The sequence below is a fragment of the Aptenodytes patagonicus genome, chromosome 2, assembly GCF_965638725.1.
Source record: "Aptenodytes patagonicus chromosome 2, bAptPat1.pri.cur, whole genome shotgun sequence".
In the NCBI taxonomy this organism is placed as follows: Eukaryota; Metazoa; Chordata; class Aves; order Sphenisciformes; family Spheniscidae; genus Aptenodytes; species Aptenodytes patagonicus.
Window position 1 is genome coordinate 64740092 of NC_134950.1, and position 19163 is coordinate 64759254.

The 19163-nt window shown below is 36.7% G+C and overlaps 1 protein-coding gene across 8 annotated transcripts in view; it reads right to left on the bottom strand.

Annotated features, from left to right (window-relative positions):
- The window catches only part of NETO1 (neuropilin and tolloid like 1), a 77361-nt gene that overhangs the window by 1068 nt on the left and 57130 nt on the right, over positions 1-19163 (bottom strand). Inside the window, exons 8-11 of one of the 8 annotated variants that reach the window (XM_076330069.1) lie at positions 13756-13869; positions 10895-11453; positions 9661-9735; positions 3177-3750 (exon numbers count right to left, since the gene is read on the bottom strand). In XM_076330069.1, the coding sequence (XP_076186184.1) occupies positions 9675-9735; positions 10895-11453; positions 13756-13869 (734 nt within the window). In that variant the 3' untranslated portion in view covers positions 3177-3750; positions 9661-9674. Of the gene's footprint in view, positions 1-3176; positions 3751-7912; positions 8444-9660; positions 9750-10894; positions 11454-11560; positions 11994-13755; positions 13870-19163 lie in introns of those variants that run through there. The other 7 variants (XR_012994635.1, XR_012994634.1, XM_076330071.1 and 4 more) reach the window with 7 other exon arrangements.

Consider the following 19163-nt stretch of genomic DNA (forward strand, 5'->3'; position numbering starts at 1 on the left):
TCTTAGAACTAGGTGAAGCAAACATAACTAAAATGTTAGCAGACAATGCCTGATCCATGTCTAAAAACAAACCCCATAAACTCATTAGAGGATTTGCAAATTGTCCAAAAGGAACAGAAATGGTTCCACTCCATGGTATGCTGTACATTAATTTTATGCACAAGTGTACAATGATTTATTTACTTACCACTCTTGGGGTTTTGGATGTTTTTTTTCTTAGCAGCCTCCTTTGTTTTCCACTTTCTCTTGTATGTACTTTGAGGATAAAAAGGACTGTTTTCACATGGTGAAAATACAACTATGACAAAAACCTAGCTAGTTGGAACTTTAGGTTTTTTTCTCCCCTAATAGCAGAAGGATCCATGTGGCTATAGTATTCAGGTTGTTCTTCACATTGAGAAAATATGTTAGCAATCTTCAGATGCAAAGATTTTCTTCTTTCTTCTGACCCATCTGGTACTCATTACTGACAAAAGTCAGCTCCAAACTGGATAACAGTTCCTGAGAGGCTTGGAGAGCTTTAAAGTGTTAATAAATGTCAGGGGGGGATACAAAAATTTAGATCTTCAGAGCTTCATACTCAAGCTAAATGTCATTTGAGCCATGGTGTTCAACAAGAAATACTTCAGATAGGTGTTTATCAATGAACATGTCTCAAGAATGCTAAAGAAAATCCAGAGTGATAGAATGTATTTTAAATTAAACTAACTACCATGTTATTTCTACTTCAACTGCTAAAATACAGAGACAGATACAGATGATATATAGTTAAAGCTTAACTAGACCAAGTTCTCCATCACCCATTAACTTCTGTTATTACCATCATAGCTGGAGATGGGATTTGCAGTGCTAACAAAAATAACAGGTCTGTCATGAAGAGCATCGTCTCTAAATAATCAGCCCATTTATTGTCATCAGCAACAGAAGGTGGTGAGCCCACCCTCACAGACTGGATGACAAGATCATGGTTCAGGAACTAGACAAGAGCCTCAGTAAGAAAAGAAGTTTCCTAGTGACTTCATTGGATATTACCCCCTTGGTACGTAGCAGCTTGAAACCATATGCCTTATTGAAAGGAAACCAAAGGGAGATGTTAAGTTTTGCAGTATTTCAGGGCAGTATTTACTAGGTTCAAAATCGCACACCATACTTCTAAACACATTCACTACCTTGATCTACTTCTGTTGCTTCTTAAAGATTGCATTTTATACCTCCTATTTAGATGTTTATCATGTTTATTTAGATTATTTAGATGTTCATCATGATGCGCAGATGCTACAGAAAGGAGCTTGTGCAAAATCTGTTGGAGTAATTCTGAGATAGAAGAACCACTCATTTTCTCAAACCATTAAAAAAGTTCCTAAATGTTCCCTTTCTTTTCTCCATATACTCCAAACAGATGTGTGTTTAAAACTTCATGCTATATAAAGTTTATGTCCCTGTTGAGATTTCCATAAAAGTTTATGCCTGTTGAGATTTCTGTCTTTTGATGAAAGCCAGTTGAATAATAAAATCTTAGAGAACTAAAATCATGCAGAGCTTCCAGACCACTTTCCTATTTTTATTTTTATGCATCTTGAATCTAATCATTTTCCAGCAGCACATTAAGTGATTCAGCTAAACTCTAATGGCATCTGATAGCCTTTTTTAAAAAAGCTGTATATTATACATTATCACAGCAAATATTTTTTCCTTTTGAGTCCCCACCAAGATAAGCTACTGAATTGCAAAAGAGGTGTTCATCCAATGAACATATACAGAGTACAAAGTTTACATTACAAAAGGGAGAGGAGTAGTAAAACTAAGAATTCTAGCTGAATTTAAGGAGAAGAATCACAGACCTGAAAACCCTAGCTTACATAATAATAATGTCACATTATCTTTGCTCCCTTTAGCTATGAACTGAAAGTTTTCCATGTTAATATCACTCTCTTTTTCAATCACCAATGTGATTTTAAAAATATTAACAAATGGAGATGCCATGTTCATATTATTTCTAATAATTTAAGATTTAAGTTATTATTAGCTAACTAACACTCAATATTTGCCTAGATTAGTGTAAACTTTCCACCAACACACTAAAAGTTAACAAGATCCTTTATGTAACTAAAGTTACTCTCAAATGACAGCACAAGTCTCTGGGCCTTGATCTTTGCTATGCAACTTAGATAACAGTTGAAGAAATTCCTCCTGCAGGCAAAGCTATAATGTACTGTAGAGGTGCCACATATGCTCAGAATATCAGACAAAACCACTCCACGGGTGTTTTCTACACCAAAACAGTCAGTAGAATGTGGGAGTGAAAAAGTTGGAAAGGAATTAAAAATTTCTTCCATTTGTCAAAAAAAAAAAAAAATAAAAATGCAGGGACTTGGCTCTGAAAAAGAGAAGACAGTAATTCTTTCTGGCCAGCAAAATCAGTTGTATTTAAAATGTCTGTCCCAAAATAAAGGATATCAGCTCCTTGTTACAGATTTTTAAATGTTAGATTTACAATTTTAAGCTGGTATACAAATATAAAATCATTTGTATTCCTCAGCTGAACTCCATTTTATAACATGAAATTTGTTACAAAATGGGGGTTAGGATTGGGTTTGTATAGTAATCAAGTGTTCAGCTGTTAGTCTTGTAACTGTTAAAAATATTATTGCTGCATTGATCATTGGGAAAATATGCTTACTTTAGATTTCTTGTGTTCTCTTTCATTGTTTTACTTCCTTTTCTAACTTACATGGGTCAGTTAAGTATAGAGCATTAAGTTTGCTTTGAATCATTGATTTGTCAAACTAAGGGAAAGAGCAGCTCACCTATATTTTCACTGATGTTGAAAACTCCTTTAGCACTAAGTAAGAAATGAGGAATAAAGCTCTCCTTTCCCAGTGTAAATTGTATTCTGTGCTTCACTAAAGACGGTGAAAGCCATTCACTTTCAACAAACTGATTTTTCCTAATTAAAATTTTCACTGAACTCAGAAAAAAACAGGTTCTAGAGGGATGATGTGAACAGAGCATAAATCAGGTCCTGCAGTTTTATTAGCAAAACCTCAGGTGGAATGTGTCTTCATTTACTGATGCAGTTGATGCAGCTGAATGATTCATTTAACCAGATACATGTATCTAGGATCTGTGCAAAAACCCCCAATTTTTTTTTTTTTTTTTTTTTTTTTTTTATAATAGCTGCAGCAAGTGCCATGGATGCCTTTCACATCCAACTAAATTAAACGCCAAGTAATCACTTTCCAATGAAGCCACCGTTTTAGAAATAGTTGAGTGCATTTACTATGTCTCTCGCTGGAGCTGAGGAGGACAGACTGAAGAATGGCAAACTTAAAAGGTCTAAGTAACTAGGTATTGCAGAGCTGTCCACTGCACATGGCAGCACAAGACTGCCCCTATAGGCCTAGTAAGTCCCTGTCTGCCTACATTTATGCAAGCCTCTGTTAAGCCCTTCCAGAGCCCTGAAAAGAATCGGTACTCACAGTTGTGGTATCCTGCTCCCTGGGATAAAGAAGGATTGCACTTCAGTCTTCCCTTATCTGAGAATGAAAAGATGCAATGCTGCTGCACGGTGTTAATCAGGCCTGTTACTTTGGTAATGAAATCTGAGCAGTCTTGTTCCTTCAGTTTTTTATCATGGGGTGCTTAGGTTGTCTCTCCCAGTTACGGTTTGTTGCTTGAAGGGGATGGCAGCTTCCCTTTTTTCCTATAATGACTTTGTTGGGAGATTGCAGATCAGCATGACTCCTTTTCCTGGGAAAGAAAATGGAGGGAAGCAGCAACTCCTGCTTCTCCTGGTAACTGATGTTCTTACCTTGCTGATGACAGCTCTACCACACCACTAGCAGGTGTTTGCCAGGCTATGCAGCTCAAATGTGTTTTAATAGGCAGGTGAAGGAGGCTAGGACAGTGATTTATGTTGTGTGGAGGGACGTAGTAATACAAACACAGCGTAGGAGGAAACATAGAAGCGCTTGAAAAAAACTTGATTTGACAATGTTGCAGGTATCACTGGGAGAAGAAAAGGGGTGGAGATGAGTTTCTCTTTGCAGCACATTGAAGTATGGCTATAGCAGGAGCAGGCATGACAACCCAGAGGTAGGTGGGCCAGGCAACACTGATGCACAGACATTAAAATACAAATCCAGTATCCCTAATAAGCCCGTACTCCAGTCCACCCCAATACATCTTGATAGCTTTTGTTGTGTTGCATAAATTAAAGGTAATTAAAATATGCTGCAATCACATGTTTTCATTTTGCTGTTTATCAGCAAGGTAAGGTTAAGATGGCTCTGAAGTGATAGATGGGAAAGAGCCAGGTGGATGCAAAGGTAACACAAGGTCAGTGAGCTGATTGATAAGATTTCAGCATTTTCAATGAATTTGAAGGAGAGAAGGGAACAGAACTAAACTCACTGTGGACAGAAATGAAAGGCAGCAGAGATAAAGATGTAAAATAATCATCGAAGAGTAAAGAGAGATGATGCTAAGGTAATGATGAGGAAGAGCAGTGGAGCCATGAGTCCAGGACTTCACATCAAATGTCGAGTCAGGAGTGAGGAGATAAGAGACTTCCAGATCAGATACAGACTTCTGTGTTAAAAAGAGTTTTGAATGGTGCAGTTTTCATCCTTTGTATCACTTAGCTCTTCAAGCTGTGCTCCCTCAGCTGGAATATTTTTGTGGTAGCAGGGAGATTGCACACAAAGTAGAAGACAAGAAAACACAAAAGGCCAACTTTTTGTTTGCAGGACAGTGTTATATAAAGCACGGTATTACAGTTATCTTTTAGAGTTGGACATGGACAGTACATTTTTATTTGGTGGCCAAGGAATTTATCTGTCCTAAATGTGTCTAAATTTCTGAACGGGTATGAGCAACAATCCTTCATACTCTTCTTCTAATTAACATACCTTTCTCTGTTTCTTTTCTTTGTCTGCCTTTTTTTTTTTTTTTTTTGGTGTTAGCAATTTCTTTTGAGCAGAAACCTTTCTACTTTCTCTTATTCTCTCCCATTGGTTATGTCATTGCTAGGTTCAAGAGAGTATCATCTCCAGTATAAAAATGGAGAAAAATAGAAGGATAAGGTACTAACATTTCTCAGAACCTTTTTTTTTTTCCTTCAAGCTGTTTTTAGAATTGGGAAGATAGAAAATGTTTACACTGGGATGATTTACAAAATGGACTTCCTGAGATTTTTAAATGATGCTGCAGAGAAGACTTCACAAATTGAAAAGGCTGTATTTCCTGGAGCAGAGAAGAATGGTTGAGAGTGGTTGTTCACACTATCATCTAAAAAGAAAAGTGGATACATAACACTACACCCATGGGAAAAAGAAAAAACAAGCAAAACTATGAACAATATGGCAATGCACTGTGATAACAAAAACTCATCTTCAAAAAATATACAAGAAATAAGTGTGCTGTCAACATGGTTATACATCACACACATTGCACCAGTCAAACCAAAATGGTCTAGTAACTACCATTCTTAGTTTTAGCCTAAGGCAAATATGAGGTAAAATGCATTAAACTAACACTACCAGCTCAGCTAATCCACAGTAATTTACTAATCTGTTTTACAGAATACATATAGCTGTGTTAATTCAACAAGCCAAACCTTATTCCCATAAAATGGAAAAGGTGTAATAGAATAGGTTAAATTTCACTCATAGTATGTGGTCAAATACCAGTTTTGAGTATTCTTTTTAAAGCTAATTGAACTTGCGTGAAATTGAAGTTGCTTGAACTAGCTTGTCTGTTTGAACTAGCTTGCTTGAAATGTTTTCTGTTTTTAAAAAAGTGGCTTCATAATAATAAAAATACTCATAGGAAAGGCAAACTGTTTACTTTCAGCAACAACCCCTTTTATTTTAGTATTTTGAGTTTTATAGATCACATTAAGATATCCTACCATTGTGTGATACCAAACAAAAGTTCTTTACTGTTTGCAGTATAGTGGACTAGGCTATTACTTACACTGACTTTATACAGAACATAACTACTTAAAATTAAATGTTTCAATTATAATATTTTAATTAGGTTTGAATTTATTGTTGTTTATTTTTTTTAATAGATAATTTTATAATTTGACCCTGTTCCCCCAGTATACACATATTTTGTCACTTACAGTGGTGTTTTTGTTTAAGGGTATATCTAGCTATTAGACAACATGTTTCTAAAGGAGTTTCGAAGATCGAATAAGTATTACCATTCTCACTTTGTTTGACCTGCTCTATTTACACAGGTTTTTATGTTTCTCACTCATTTTCCCTGATGCAATTAGTTTGTTTTTAAGAGAGCAAGGATGTGCATGCAACATAATTATTAACACCCATGTCTCCTCCAGTTAAGTTCTTTCAGTCAACACTTCACTGGAAAAATCATAAAATGGATTTCATTGTGTGCTTGTCTAGGAGGGACTAGACCAACTTTATGTTTCAGTGAGATTTAGGCACTTAAATATAGAGCAACTTTGAAATCCAAGGCTTCAGCATTTTTCTAGGTGACCTAGAAAAATAGGTCATTCAAAGCTAAATTCACATATTTAGATTTCTCCTTATATACTTATTTATACACTATCTCCATTAGCAAATACTTATAAATATACATAAATGTGTGTGCATGTATATGCATATCTTTCAGCAAGTCTTCCATTCTTCCTTGATTTTATAATGGATGCATGGATGCATCCATTTTAAGCATGGATATGGCAAATATCTTACCACAATATACTTAAGAAAGGATCATGAGACAGGACTTGGAAAGATTAAGGAAAAAACAGTGATAAAGTATATGAACTCGGAAAGAGATACTGATCTGGAAATGAACTATTAGTGCATGCTAAAAATCCATGTAACTGAGAGATGACTCAATGACTGTCAATGACTGCGGAGGACAGAGGACTGTTTTTTGCAGCTAATATGTGATAACAAACAAATTAATCAAGCTACAATCAAATTATGTAAAATACATTGCAATGATAGTGTACAAAAAAGGAAGCAAAATACCTGAAACCCGTCTTCTTCTCATGTCATTCCTAAATCACATTTGTAGAAATTGTTTTGTAGAAATCAGATTTCCTCTATTTTTAATTATGTAAATGATGTACTATAACTTTAAATAGCTGATATAGATCAACTTACTTTTTATTTCAGTCTTTCAGGTTTTCTCTTTTCCCATCTATTTATACTTTGGGAAGATCCATGGAATTCTTCCCACTTTTTCAATAAAACTAGCAAAATTTTTATACAGGAAAACCTAACAACCATGAATGACACAGTATGTTTAAGAAGGAACTGGGATTTGTTTTTAAACAGAATTTGGAAGATAACACTTTAAATAGATAATGAAACTATGATTTTAGGCATAGTTATTGAGTTCTTAAATAAGGGGGTTTTCAACTTTACATAATTGTGGCTTTTTGACCTACAATAATTCCTTAATAACTTAACCTCTCAGGTTTTCTTTTGGTGTTGGTTACTAATGTTTATAGCTTGAATTATTAATATAATTTTATCTTGCATAAGGAAGCGGTTTATATCTGTATCTCTAAAATTGGACCCCAGCCATAACGTTTGTATAACTGATAAAAATCTGCTACTCTGCTACACTGAAGCAAACTTCCTAATAATTGTCATGGAAATAGATTAGTTAAGAGTAAAGAATTTAACACAAAGGTTATCACAAACCTTTTAACTGAAATTAGGTGATCAACTTTATGTATTATGAATTCACTTAAATCTTAAGAAATTAATGTATTTTTCTTTTCAATAAGTGAGGGATAAGAGACAGCTGATCCTCCCATGTATCTGGGTTTCAGGTTCCTAGAAGCTACATTTTGAGCTTAATCTCCCAAATTACACAAGATTTGTAAATTTGGTAAAAGAAAACATTGCCATTAAACTCAAAGTAAGAAATTATTATACATTGTTTTATGTATCTTTATATAAAAAGTTACAAGTAGCAAGCATATGACACAGAAATGGAACAGTAACAGCAATAATTGTGAATGCATGCTTTTTACAATGTATCTAATAAAGGGTTATTTGCCAACTCAAAATATTCAGTAACATACATGCAGATTATTTTCTCAATGTCAGATTCAATCATATTGCTAGATGCTTATCCAACAAACATTTCTATTGAAGTGATTATGAATGGCTAAATACCTGATTTCAATAAATTGTTCCTGAAATTGGGAATTTAACTTGCAACAAAAAGGAGAGAGAAAAAGAAAAAGAAAAATGACTGATAAGCATAATAACCAAAGTCTTATTGCCTTCTAGTAATTTTACTCAACACTGTTTGCTGAATTTTGTCATGATATGAGAATGGCTGGTCAGAGAGTCCATAAAACCTCTAGCTGGTGTTTCCAAGGATGATAGTTTCATATTTCATTGTAGCATGTTCAAAATCACCCAGGAGCGCACTATTCTCAAGCAGTCTATATAATGAAAACAACGTACATATAACAAAAGTTCAATGTAAATCTTCTTCCACATATCACACAACAAACAAGTAAATAACAGACATAAAACATATTAACTGAAATAAAACTAAGATTTTTTTTTTTTTTTTTTTTTAAAAAAGGACAGTCTCAGGAGCTAATTTCTTCTTCAAGTTTGCAGCAAATCTCCAAATATATTTAAAAACTAAGGAGCACTTGGTGGCCAGCAACCAAATTACAAAAGAAACATATTATTGTGCAATGGGAATATCTTGCTAAGGAAGTAAGATATGTCTGTGCTTCTTAGGTTTGGATAAAGGCAATGAAATGTAATTAGAAACATGTCCACTCTCTCTTTCAGACAGCTGAAATAATTCACTATAGATTTTTCCATTCAGAGTTTGCGTGACTGCATGAATAGTTGTCTGAAAGCAAAACAAAGTTAAAACATGTTCTTTCTATGAGGAAAAACACAGACAAATATTTACCTAAACTATCTAGAAGCAATAAAAACATTAATGGATTCTTTCCCAGCAAAATTGCTGTATACATATATACACATATAAACATGTATATACACATATCTATGTTTATATATATATACACACACATATACATATATAAATTGACAGACTAGCGGTTATCTATAACTTCATTATAAACATCTGAGATTATGTTTATTGAGATTAAGTGTTAATAACAAATTATACAAAATGAAAAGCCTAGGAAAAGACTCAAAAATGGAAGTTTAATTTGCAAACATTAACATTAGTGCTACAGAATCTCTCAATTTGTCAGTGCTACCACATACCCTTCCCCCAACAACTCACAAGGTTGAATGAATAAAATGAGCTGAAATCAGATAGTTTCGCATCTTCCTGTCTTGGGTTAGATTGCCAAGTTTTACACACTATTTCACATGCTGGGACTCTAAATTTTATTTTCATAAATAAAAAAATAAATGAAACACCTGAGCCATGCAAAGCATCTATTTTTGGATGATTATAGTGCTGTCAAGAATAAGGAATTAGTAGCTTTTGCTTAGTTTACAATGCTAAAGTGGTCATCTGTCTTTCAGTTTTCTCAGTATTCAAACCTGGCTCTCTCCATACAAGGTGACATATAACTTGAGAACTAACATGCATTTTAGCATTATAACAAATAAAATGGAAAGCAACAGATGGTTCAATTGTTGTATAGGTATGTTTACTTACCTCAAGTTTGTCTCTTAGACCCTAGTTGTGTTGTACTCAGACTCATGTTTGCTTAGAGACCCAATGAGGCAGAACCTGGAATGTTATGGCTATTTCATTCAAAATAATAATGTTTGCATAGAAAAAAAAGAAATATATGCATATAGATACTTAAGAAACAGCATACCTTGATAATCTGATCAATATTCATGAAGTAATTTACATTGGCATGCAATTAGATTAAAATAATCAAATAACTTATTTTTTTTAAGAGACAGAAATGCCTTAATGTACAAAGAAAATATGGAGGGCATGTGAACAGTCACAAGAAGTGCATAAATAATGCATGCAAGAGAAAACACAAATACATATAAAAAGTTTCTGTGTTTTTTCAAATAAATAGTTCATAACTGTTTCTGCTTTTCTTTTTCTTTTACTTGTAAACTTTTAATCATTCATATTTACAGTCATTCAAAGTGCAATATACAGTAGAAATAGCTCTTTTATTAAAACTATCATGCTTGACTACTTTTTTATTGATTAGAAAGATTCCTTTTAACTACATTCCTATATGTAAAAATATGAGTATTCTCTATTCACTATGCTGTCTCATGTTCTAATCGATATATATATATATGTTAATATGACAAGCCAAGATACTGTGATTAATAATGAAATAGATATGGTAAAGTTTTGCAAATATTGTCATTCATTATATAAAAGATAATGTTTCATGAGAAAAGGGGTTTCCTTACCCCAGGATTGTGTTTCTCATTATTGTCCCATGCATCAAAATGGATACATGTATTATTTATTGATGTATTGTATTTAGAGATGTTAGACCAACAGTGGATGATACTCAAGGCCACCTCAGTTACAAGGAAACCACGTGTATGTGGCTCTTTCAAAAACTAGATTCACACAAAATCTTCTTTGGTTTTTAAAAATTGTACCTGTTCTCTGTTGACCTGTGTGTGTATGCATGTGGGTATGTGTAAAATAGTAAAAGAAAAAGAAAGATATAAAGAAGAAAGGTAAAACTGAGATACAGGATCCTTCAGGAAACAGGAGCAGAGATGAGAGACAGAGAGACAGGAAGAGAGAGGTAATATAATGGTATGTGCTATCAGGAAACAGAAATTTAATCAATAAATAAAGAAGAAAGAAAATATGTCTTTACTGAATAAAGAGTGAATATGTTTGGGCAATCAAGTCCTTACACAATAGTCTTCATCAAAAATCTATTGATACTGACCGCTGAACAGCTTTATCATGTCTGGACAGCCTGTGACTTGTGGTTGGTACCTCTTCAATTTCGTCTATCTCACACGCATCTGCAGCATCTTGTGAGTAGCTATGCTTCATGACAAGGATATTTCTCCTGTTCATGGGCTGAATGAGTGGTTTTACAGGCTGGGGTTGTATTTCTGTCAAGACAGAAGCATCTCTTGTGCTGAGGTTACTACGGCTGCCCTTAATGCTAGACACTTGTGATCCACAGTGATGGTCATGAATGCATTTTGAAGATGATCTCCGCAGTTTATGATAATTTTCAAAGTCATCTGCAACATCAGCAAGGTCAGCTGTAGGCCCTGTCCCTCTGAGGGTGCATAACTCATAATGAGGAGGCTCAAACACCTCCTGGAACACTGTTTGATCAAAGTCTGTTTTCCTTTGGACAAATTTTTTACGAGGCTGCTTGATCTGTACTATAACAGAGATAACAATGAGGATGATCACAATGCAAGAAGTCACCCCAATTATAGTCCCACTGGTATTGGTAAGTTGGTCCAATAGGTTAGCTTTTCTTTTTTCTGTGTGACAGGAGAAAAAAAAAGCACAGTATTAATTACAGTTCAAGAATAAAAACAACCATGATGGGTTCACATGGTTGAGTTGCCGAGCCTAGTCTATGTCTGAGTTCACTTAATCAATCTAACTGACAAAAAGAAAAAAAGGAAGAAATCAGGTGTTCATGAAAACCAAATAAACAACACACAGGTCCTCTGTGTGCCCATTCACTTGGAAAGTGATTTATGCAGGGCATATTACAAGCTTAATTAGGTAAAAGAATTATTTGCAGGTTTTATAAAAAGCAACCACCATAACAAGCAGATGGCTTTAGTGTCACCTCTGAACTCCATTTGCCTGCTAAAGCCCCCAAGACTGTTACAGATGTTCTCTTCATTATTTTCTGTCTCTTCCAGTATATATATGCAACTAGGACATTAGGACCAATGAAAGAGCGAGACTTTACAGGATTTGAAAAAAAATTCTTCTTTGCTTTGGGAACTTCGGTGAAGTCTTAGTATTTATGAGCTGACTGGGACTGTTGACAGTGTTCAATGAAAAAGCTAAATCAGGAGAAAATAGAAAAGTTATTCAAATTGAGGTTTCAGAAAGGAAAAAAAAATGTGTGCAAGTTATTTCTTTTGTTCCTGACCTACTAATTACCACAACTTTTCTAAACACCCATAAATATCCAAAAGCTGATCCTACCTACTATCTTTTACTCGAGGTCCTCTAGGAAGTTAGCCAGCAAATTCAGCATTGTGGATGAAGAAAAACAGAAAATATGCAGTAAAATAAAAAAAGCTTTACCCTACTGTTGTGTATATTTCTCTGTGATTTGCTTTCAAATGGCTGCAGACACATGAGACAGTGACTGAGCCTTGTAGAAATCCAAGCTGAAAGCATTCGCATCAGTCTCACAGGCATCGCAAGACTCGACAACTGTGATTAAGTTTCAACACCCAGTTCAGTGTAATTTTTCCTGGCAACCTAAAACATATCAAAGGACTTAACAAAAAGCTTTTGAAATGAAAGTTATTGGCACCAAAACAATAACATCCATCTCTTCATAATCTCCTAGATACCAAAAATGAACTTTTCAGTACTCCCCATTGCCTACTCTTGTAGATTCACCTGGGGTTTCTCTAACTGACTGACACAGACTCTGGGGAAGTAGCAGAGTTAAAAAAAAGCAATACAGCAGCAAACAACCTTTTTGCTGGAATCAGTAAACGTCCTTTTTCTAGTCAGAAAAACAAGAGAGGGTACATGCACAAGACCCAACGAAAAGATACTTGGCAAATGAAAGATGAAAATAATTCTGGAATTTAAAGAGTGGGGAAGGCTTTCTGTTTTCCTCTGTGCTGAGGAATTAGAGAACAGATAATTATTTCCTAATCATATGTTTAGTTTCTTTGAAGAATATTATGCCATGCCACAGTTTTGCTGTGTTCTTTTTAAGTATGTTTTCGTTTGTGGTTTACCCTGTTGCACTGCTTGTCAGGATTTTACAGGCTTCAGCGGACTTATGGGCTGACTGCTAATCCATCTCATTCTGAATTTTTTCTTGATTGGTTCCTAAATTTGGCATATCTCGTGTTTCCAGGAACAAATCTGCAGCAGCGCGGTGAGGGTGGGGGCCGGCGGGAGGGAAGCAAATTGTCTCCCTAGCCTGCAATGTAAGTTAGCTAAGCTCTTTTCCCTGAAGACAACACAGATGCTGATTTTTTTTTTTACAGAAACACAGAACAATATTTAGAAACCATTGTCAGTGCCTGGTTAGGAACATCAGTCCCTACCTGTGAAATAGACATTATGCCTGATTTCCTGTGCTTCTTCCTTGCTTTTCAATTTCACTTGATTATAGACAGATTTGGTTGCTTTCTTACAGTGTTAATTCCACTTCACCTTGGCTTTTTAGCTCACCTGGGCTATTATGGGCGTGGTATGCAGCTAAAAGACACCTGCTACCCATATGTTACTCCACTACAAAGGTAACTATGACAAAAGAACCAAAATGTGACTTTTAATTACATTTTAGATTGTATGGGAAACAGAGATCAAGTGATCAAAAAGCCTGTCAGAAGGACATAACCAGCCGGAAGGACATAACCAACACAAATCAACACCAAATGCAAACACTGAAAGTAAAATCCATTGGTATTTTTACCTCTCTTAATTTTCTCTATTACTTGATGTATGCTTTCCCTGAATTACTCTTCCTGAGCTTTGACCCATCTGGCACATACTTAACAAGAAACTAAGGACAATATGTTGTATCCCACGCAGTCTAAATGACTTGACATTTCCAATTCTACACATTACCTTTGCAGTGGTTTTCATCCCAAGGATACACACAATTCTGGAGTCCATTGCAGACCAATGTATTATTAATACACATATTACTGTGGCAAAAGAATGTGTTGGCTTCACAAGGGGCTAAAAACAAGAGAGAAAAAGCTGATATTAAGTAGTAAATCATTTAGGTCTCCGCAACAAACACATCTAGGAGTGATCATGTAATCTGTAAGAGGAAAAAGCTATATAACACAGGTTCCTTGAGCATATTTAATATTCAACAGGCAGCATTGAGAGCACTCAAGTCACACACTGTTTGTTATTCTGTGGCAGGAGATTTTCAGTTCTGTCTAAGACTCATGGACTTTCCCATAGTCTGACTCTCATGGCTCTAGTGGGTTGGCCCCCCATACATTGGTGGGGGGTCACTGATGTGTTATCAACAGATTTAGCCACAGATCCAAAACACAGCACCCAATCATCTGCTATGAAAAAAGTTAACTCTATCCCAGCCAGATCTGGTGTATAGGAGATAATTTGGTTTAAATTTTGTTGCTGAAACTCCAGTTTTATAAGAAAACTTGTGTGACTTAAAGAAGATACGTACTTTAGTGCCTATATCAGTAATGCCTGAACATTTATACACAGAGAAAATAAAATTATTTTTAAAACCTTTTAGTCATAAGAAAGGCTTCAGTAAAAAAGTACCCCTTCGATCACAAGTGTGAAGATTAAAAAAAGCAACAGTCTTCAGTGTCCCTGAAGCCCATGGTCTAGGAGAATCATGCAGATTAAAGCTGCAGAATGAAGGTTTTACTGAAGGGCATATACTATTACTGTGAAGAAGCAGCTTGGAAGCCATCATAAGGAATTGCACAGGCTGCTAAAGCGTGCTACGTACTCAAGTGTTGGGAGATCCTTAGGTGTTGGGGTTGTAAAGATATTACTCCAAAATTATATAGCATAGTAAAGATAAATTACTCTTCATATTTCTTTTATTAAAATCAAACCAGAACATCTTCCTCCATTTAGAAGAAGAGCTACAAACTTTATCAGTGTTAAATCAGTAAAAATGAACAGTTTATGTATTTTTTTAGCTCAAACAACCCAAAACCATTATTATAATTATTTTTAAGGGAAAGTTAAAAAATAACCTAAGACACTTAACTAATCAGAAGGGAGTTATGATGCTTATGATACTTAGAATTTGATGCTTTATGGCAGTTTTTCTCCTCTGCAACTTTAAAAGCAGTTCCTATGACAACACATATGCATAGCGCAGAGACTGACTCAGAGCAGATGACTGCTTCAGTGGTTTGCTAACTAAGGACAGTACAAAAGATTTATATTGTAGAACTTAATGACTCCATATATCATGTCAAGAAATCCACTTTTCAATAAGTGTTTAAGTTCAGATATCCATAACTGACCACAATGGCTTCTTCAGAGCAGTTATGGTCTGTTAAACAAACAGTAAATGCCATCAAAACACCCCCAAATATGCAACCATCCACTCAGATAAAACAGTATACGTATACAGTATCTCTTAGCCAATGCAGAAGACTGATCAGCCAGACTGGTTCTGCCCACTGTTCAATTTTTGTAAAAATCTGGTATACCATCTCCTAAGCTGCAGTGGCCCTGGTCGGGTGTTAAGTTTGTTACAGGAAGGATTTTACTTTAAACTGGACAGAAAGAGCAGAACAGCACGCGTGCATATTAGCAAGGGAGGGTGCTTTCGGACAGTCCTTATCTGTCTGTTGTTGTTATTTGGGGACAGTGAGGGCTGAGATGGAAGATACTGTATCACTTCATGATGTGACACACCATATAGAGAACCCACCAGAGGCACTATCATCCTTTCACACTCTAACTGCGATCCCTGTTTCTGGGCAAGGGATCTTTTGGGACTGGTTATTTCCAACACACAGAAAGAGTCTCACTGCCTGCTCTAAGTGAAAAAGTGAAACAGAGAGGGAGAGAACTTATGAAAGGGAAACCTAAGAAGACCTAAGTAACCACCTATTCAAAATACATGGTAATAAGTAGGAAGTGCACAAGAAAAGACGACCCAAATGACAAACAGAGAAAGCACAAGGAGAGACAGGGGAACAAGGAAAAAAAAATAAGTGCAGGATTAGGAAAGTTTATGCTAATAAAGCTGTAAAGAAGAGAAAAAAAACCGCACCAAAACATCAAAAAACATACAAAGTGGCATGAAAGGCCTTAGAAGTGAAGTGGTGAGGACAGAGTGCTGTGTCTGAGCAGGCAGAACCTCCTAGATCTCTATGACTTGCTCTTGCCACTTTAAAATCAGTCTGATTTAATCCTGAATGCAACAGTAAATAAAGGATTAATAGTGGAAAAACAACCCCCCAAAAAATAAACAACAATTTAAGGGAAGGAAGGACAGTTTTGCGAGGCAGAAATAACGGAATTTAAAAGTATGGTGGTGGTAGAAAAGGAGAACTACAGGAAGGTAGTAAAAGAAGTGAAAGGAAAAGGAAGAAAGAGAGAACTGCACAGCAGAAATAGATGACACTTAAGGCATTCTGCACTGAAAGGAATGACAAGAGATTTTACATCAAATGAAAAATATTAGGAAATGTTTCAGAAATAAGAAAGAAAAAATAAGAGCAGTACAAAAAATATTTTTTGCAGATTTAAGAAGAAGGGATAATTATGCAAAGTGGTAGCAGGGAGATCTGGAAATGAAAGGCAAGAAAAAGGAAGAAAAAAGAAAGAAAACTTCAGTTTCTCTAAATTGTGCTGTTGAACTACAGAGGAAAGAGATGGTATGTGAATAAATGTCAAAACTAGATGAACAAGGCAGAGCAATTTCAGAGTAAGTACAGCTAACTTAGCATGAGAGAAATGCAAATGTAAGATTCCTAAACCTAATGACAAACAGCCCCCTCTTGTTCATGTTTATAAAATCAGTATAGTCAAGTCCTCTCTGTGGTCCCTTGAACCTGGAGTAATTAAGCTGGACAAGAAATCAATATATTTTCCCCACTCTAATGAAGGCTTTTTGTTAGAATGAATGAAAGCATCAAGAGAAGCTGAAAACTTGTCAGTCCCATTGTGCATTGGAGGAATTAGGTTTTTTGCCCTTTAAGAGGCACAGCAAAGTGGTCTTGGGATGCTGTATCAAGGACATTCTAGTAATAGCAAAAAGATAAATGAACTGGTAGTAAATAGGATTCTTTTACAGCAAGATGGATCTGATCCTGATGCTTTCCTGAAGCTGTTACAGAACCGGATTGGGAGTGGAATCAAGCAGACAAGGTATGTGGCAGCAACACTTGATAGCTTAACCTAAGTCTTGAACATCATCTATGGAAATGCCTCAATATGTAAATGTTTAAACCTGAGGAAAGGTTGTGAATGTTTTCACAAAAGGAAGCTATTGCTATCACTAGCTTCAACTAGATAAAGCAACACAAATCTCTCCACCCAGCAGAAGCCCTACTCTATCAGTCTATGGTCTTCCCCATGACCATATAAATGTCCTTTATATGAAAGAGCAGCGGGAATGCACAGAGCTCTGCCTTGGGTTGGGCAAGGAGCCAAGTGAGAACTTTTGGGTCAGGATTAGTGGGCAGCCCTGTGTTGGCCCACGGCTACCAATATTGTAGTTAGTGTCTGTCTGCTACGGACTACCTGATCGGAGACAAGAAGTAGATGAAACCTTCTTCAGACAGCTGGAAGAAGCCTCACATTCACAGGCCCTGGTCCTTATGGGGGATTTTAACCACCTGATATCTGTGGAGGGCAACACAGCAGGGCACAAGCAATCCAGGAGGTTTCCAGAGTGCATTGATGATAGCTTCCTGATACAGGTAATCAAGGAGCTGATGAGGGGAGATCTGCTGGGCCTCATACTTTTATAAATAAGGAAGAACCGGTCAGGGTCTGTGAATGTCAGGTGCAGCCCTGGCTGCAGTGATCATGAGATGGTGGCGTTCAGGATGCTGCAAAGAGAGAATAAGGCAAAAAGCAGGATCACAACTCTGGGCCTCAGGAGAGCAAAATTTCACTGTTAAGGGGTCTGCTTGGAAGAATGCCATGGAGGTAGTCCTGGAAATGTAAGGGTTCCAGGCGAGTTGATTGATTCTGTAAGATCACTTCATCCGAGCTCAATAGTTGTCTATCTGGACAAGCAGAAAATCCAGTGATGGTGGCAGTTGGCCTGCACAGATGAACAATTAGCTCCTGACTAAACTCAGTCATAAAAAGGACACATGCAAGAGGTGGCAGCAGGGTCAGATGATTCCAGTAGAAATATAGGGGCACTTACCAAAGATGCAGTGACATAGTTAGGAAAGGTGAAGCCCATCTGGGGTTGAATCTGGTGAGGACTGTAAAGGGCAACAAAAAGGACTTCTACAGGTATGTCAGCTGCCAAAGCAAGACGGGGAAAAATGTGAGTGTGATGCTGAATGGGGCAGAGGACTTGGTGACAAAGGACATAGAAAAGGCTGAGGTACTGAATGCCTTCTTCTCCTCAATCTTTTTTTGTGGGATTTGCCTTTTGGAGTCCCAAGCACTTGAGATGAGGGAGAAAGCCTGGAGCAAGGAAGACTTACCCTCAGTGGAAGAGAACCAGGTTAGGGAATATTTAAGCAAACTGGACAGACACGAGCCCATGGGCCCTGATGTGATGCCCCCAGTAGTTGACTAATTGCGAGGACACTCTTGATTATTTCTGAAAGGTCCTGGTGATTGGGGGAGGTTTCCAAGGACTGGAAGAAAGCAAATGTCTCCCTGTCTTTGAGAAAGGTGAGAAGGAGAATCCTGAGAGCTACAGGTCAGTCAGCCTCATCTCTAGCCCTGGGAAGGTGACAGAGCAAATAATCCTGAAAACCATTTCCAAACACATGAAGGACAAGAGTGTTGTCTGCATAGACTTATGAAAGGGAAATCATGCTTGACCAACATGACAGCCTTCTACAATTGGATGATTGGCTTGGTGAGAGAGGGGAGAGCAGTGGATGTTGTGTTTCTCTACTTAAGAAAAGCTTTCAACCCCGTTTGCCATAACATCCTCATAGACAAACTGATGAATATGGGCTAGACAAATAGACAGTGAGTTGGACTGAAACTGGCTGAACTGCGAAGCTGAAGTTGTGATCAGTAGCATGAAGTCCCACTGGAGGCCAGTCACTAGTGATGTACCCCAGGGGTCAGTACTGAGGCCAATACTCTTTAACCTCTTCATTAATATCCTGGATGATGGGACAGAGTGTATCCTCAGCAGGTTCGCAGGCAGTGCACAACTGGGAGGACTGGTTGATAGACCAAGTGGTTGGGTGGCTGTACAGATGGGCCTCAATAGGCTGGAAAAACAGGAACTTCAAGCAGATCTACAAAAGGAAATGCAAAGTCCTGTGCCTGGGGAGGAATAACTTCATGCACCAGTACATGCTGGGGGC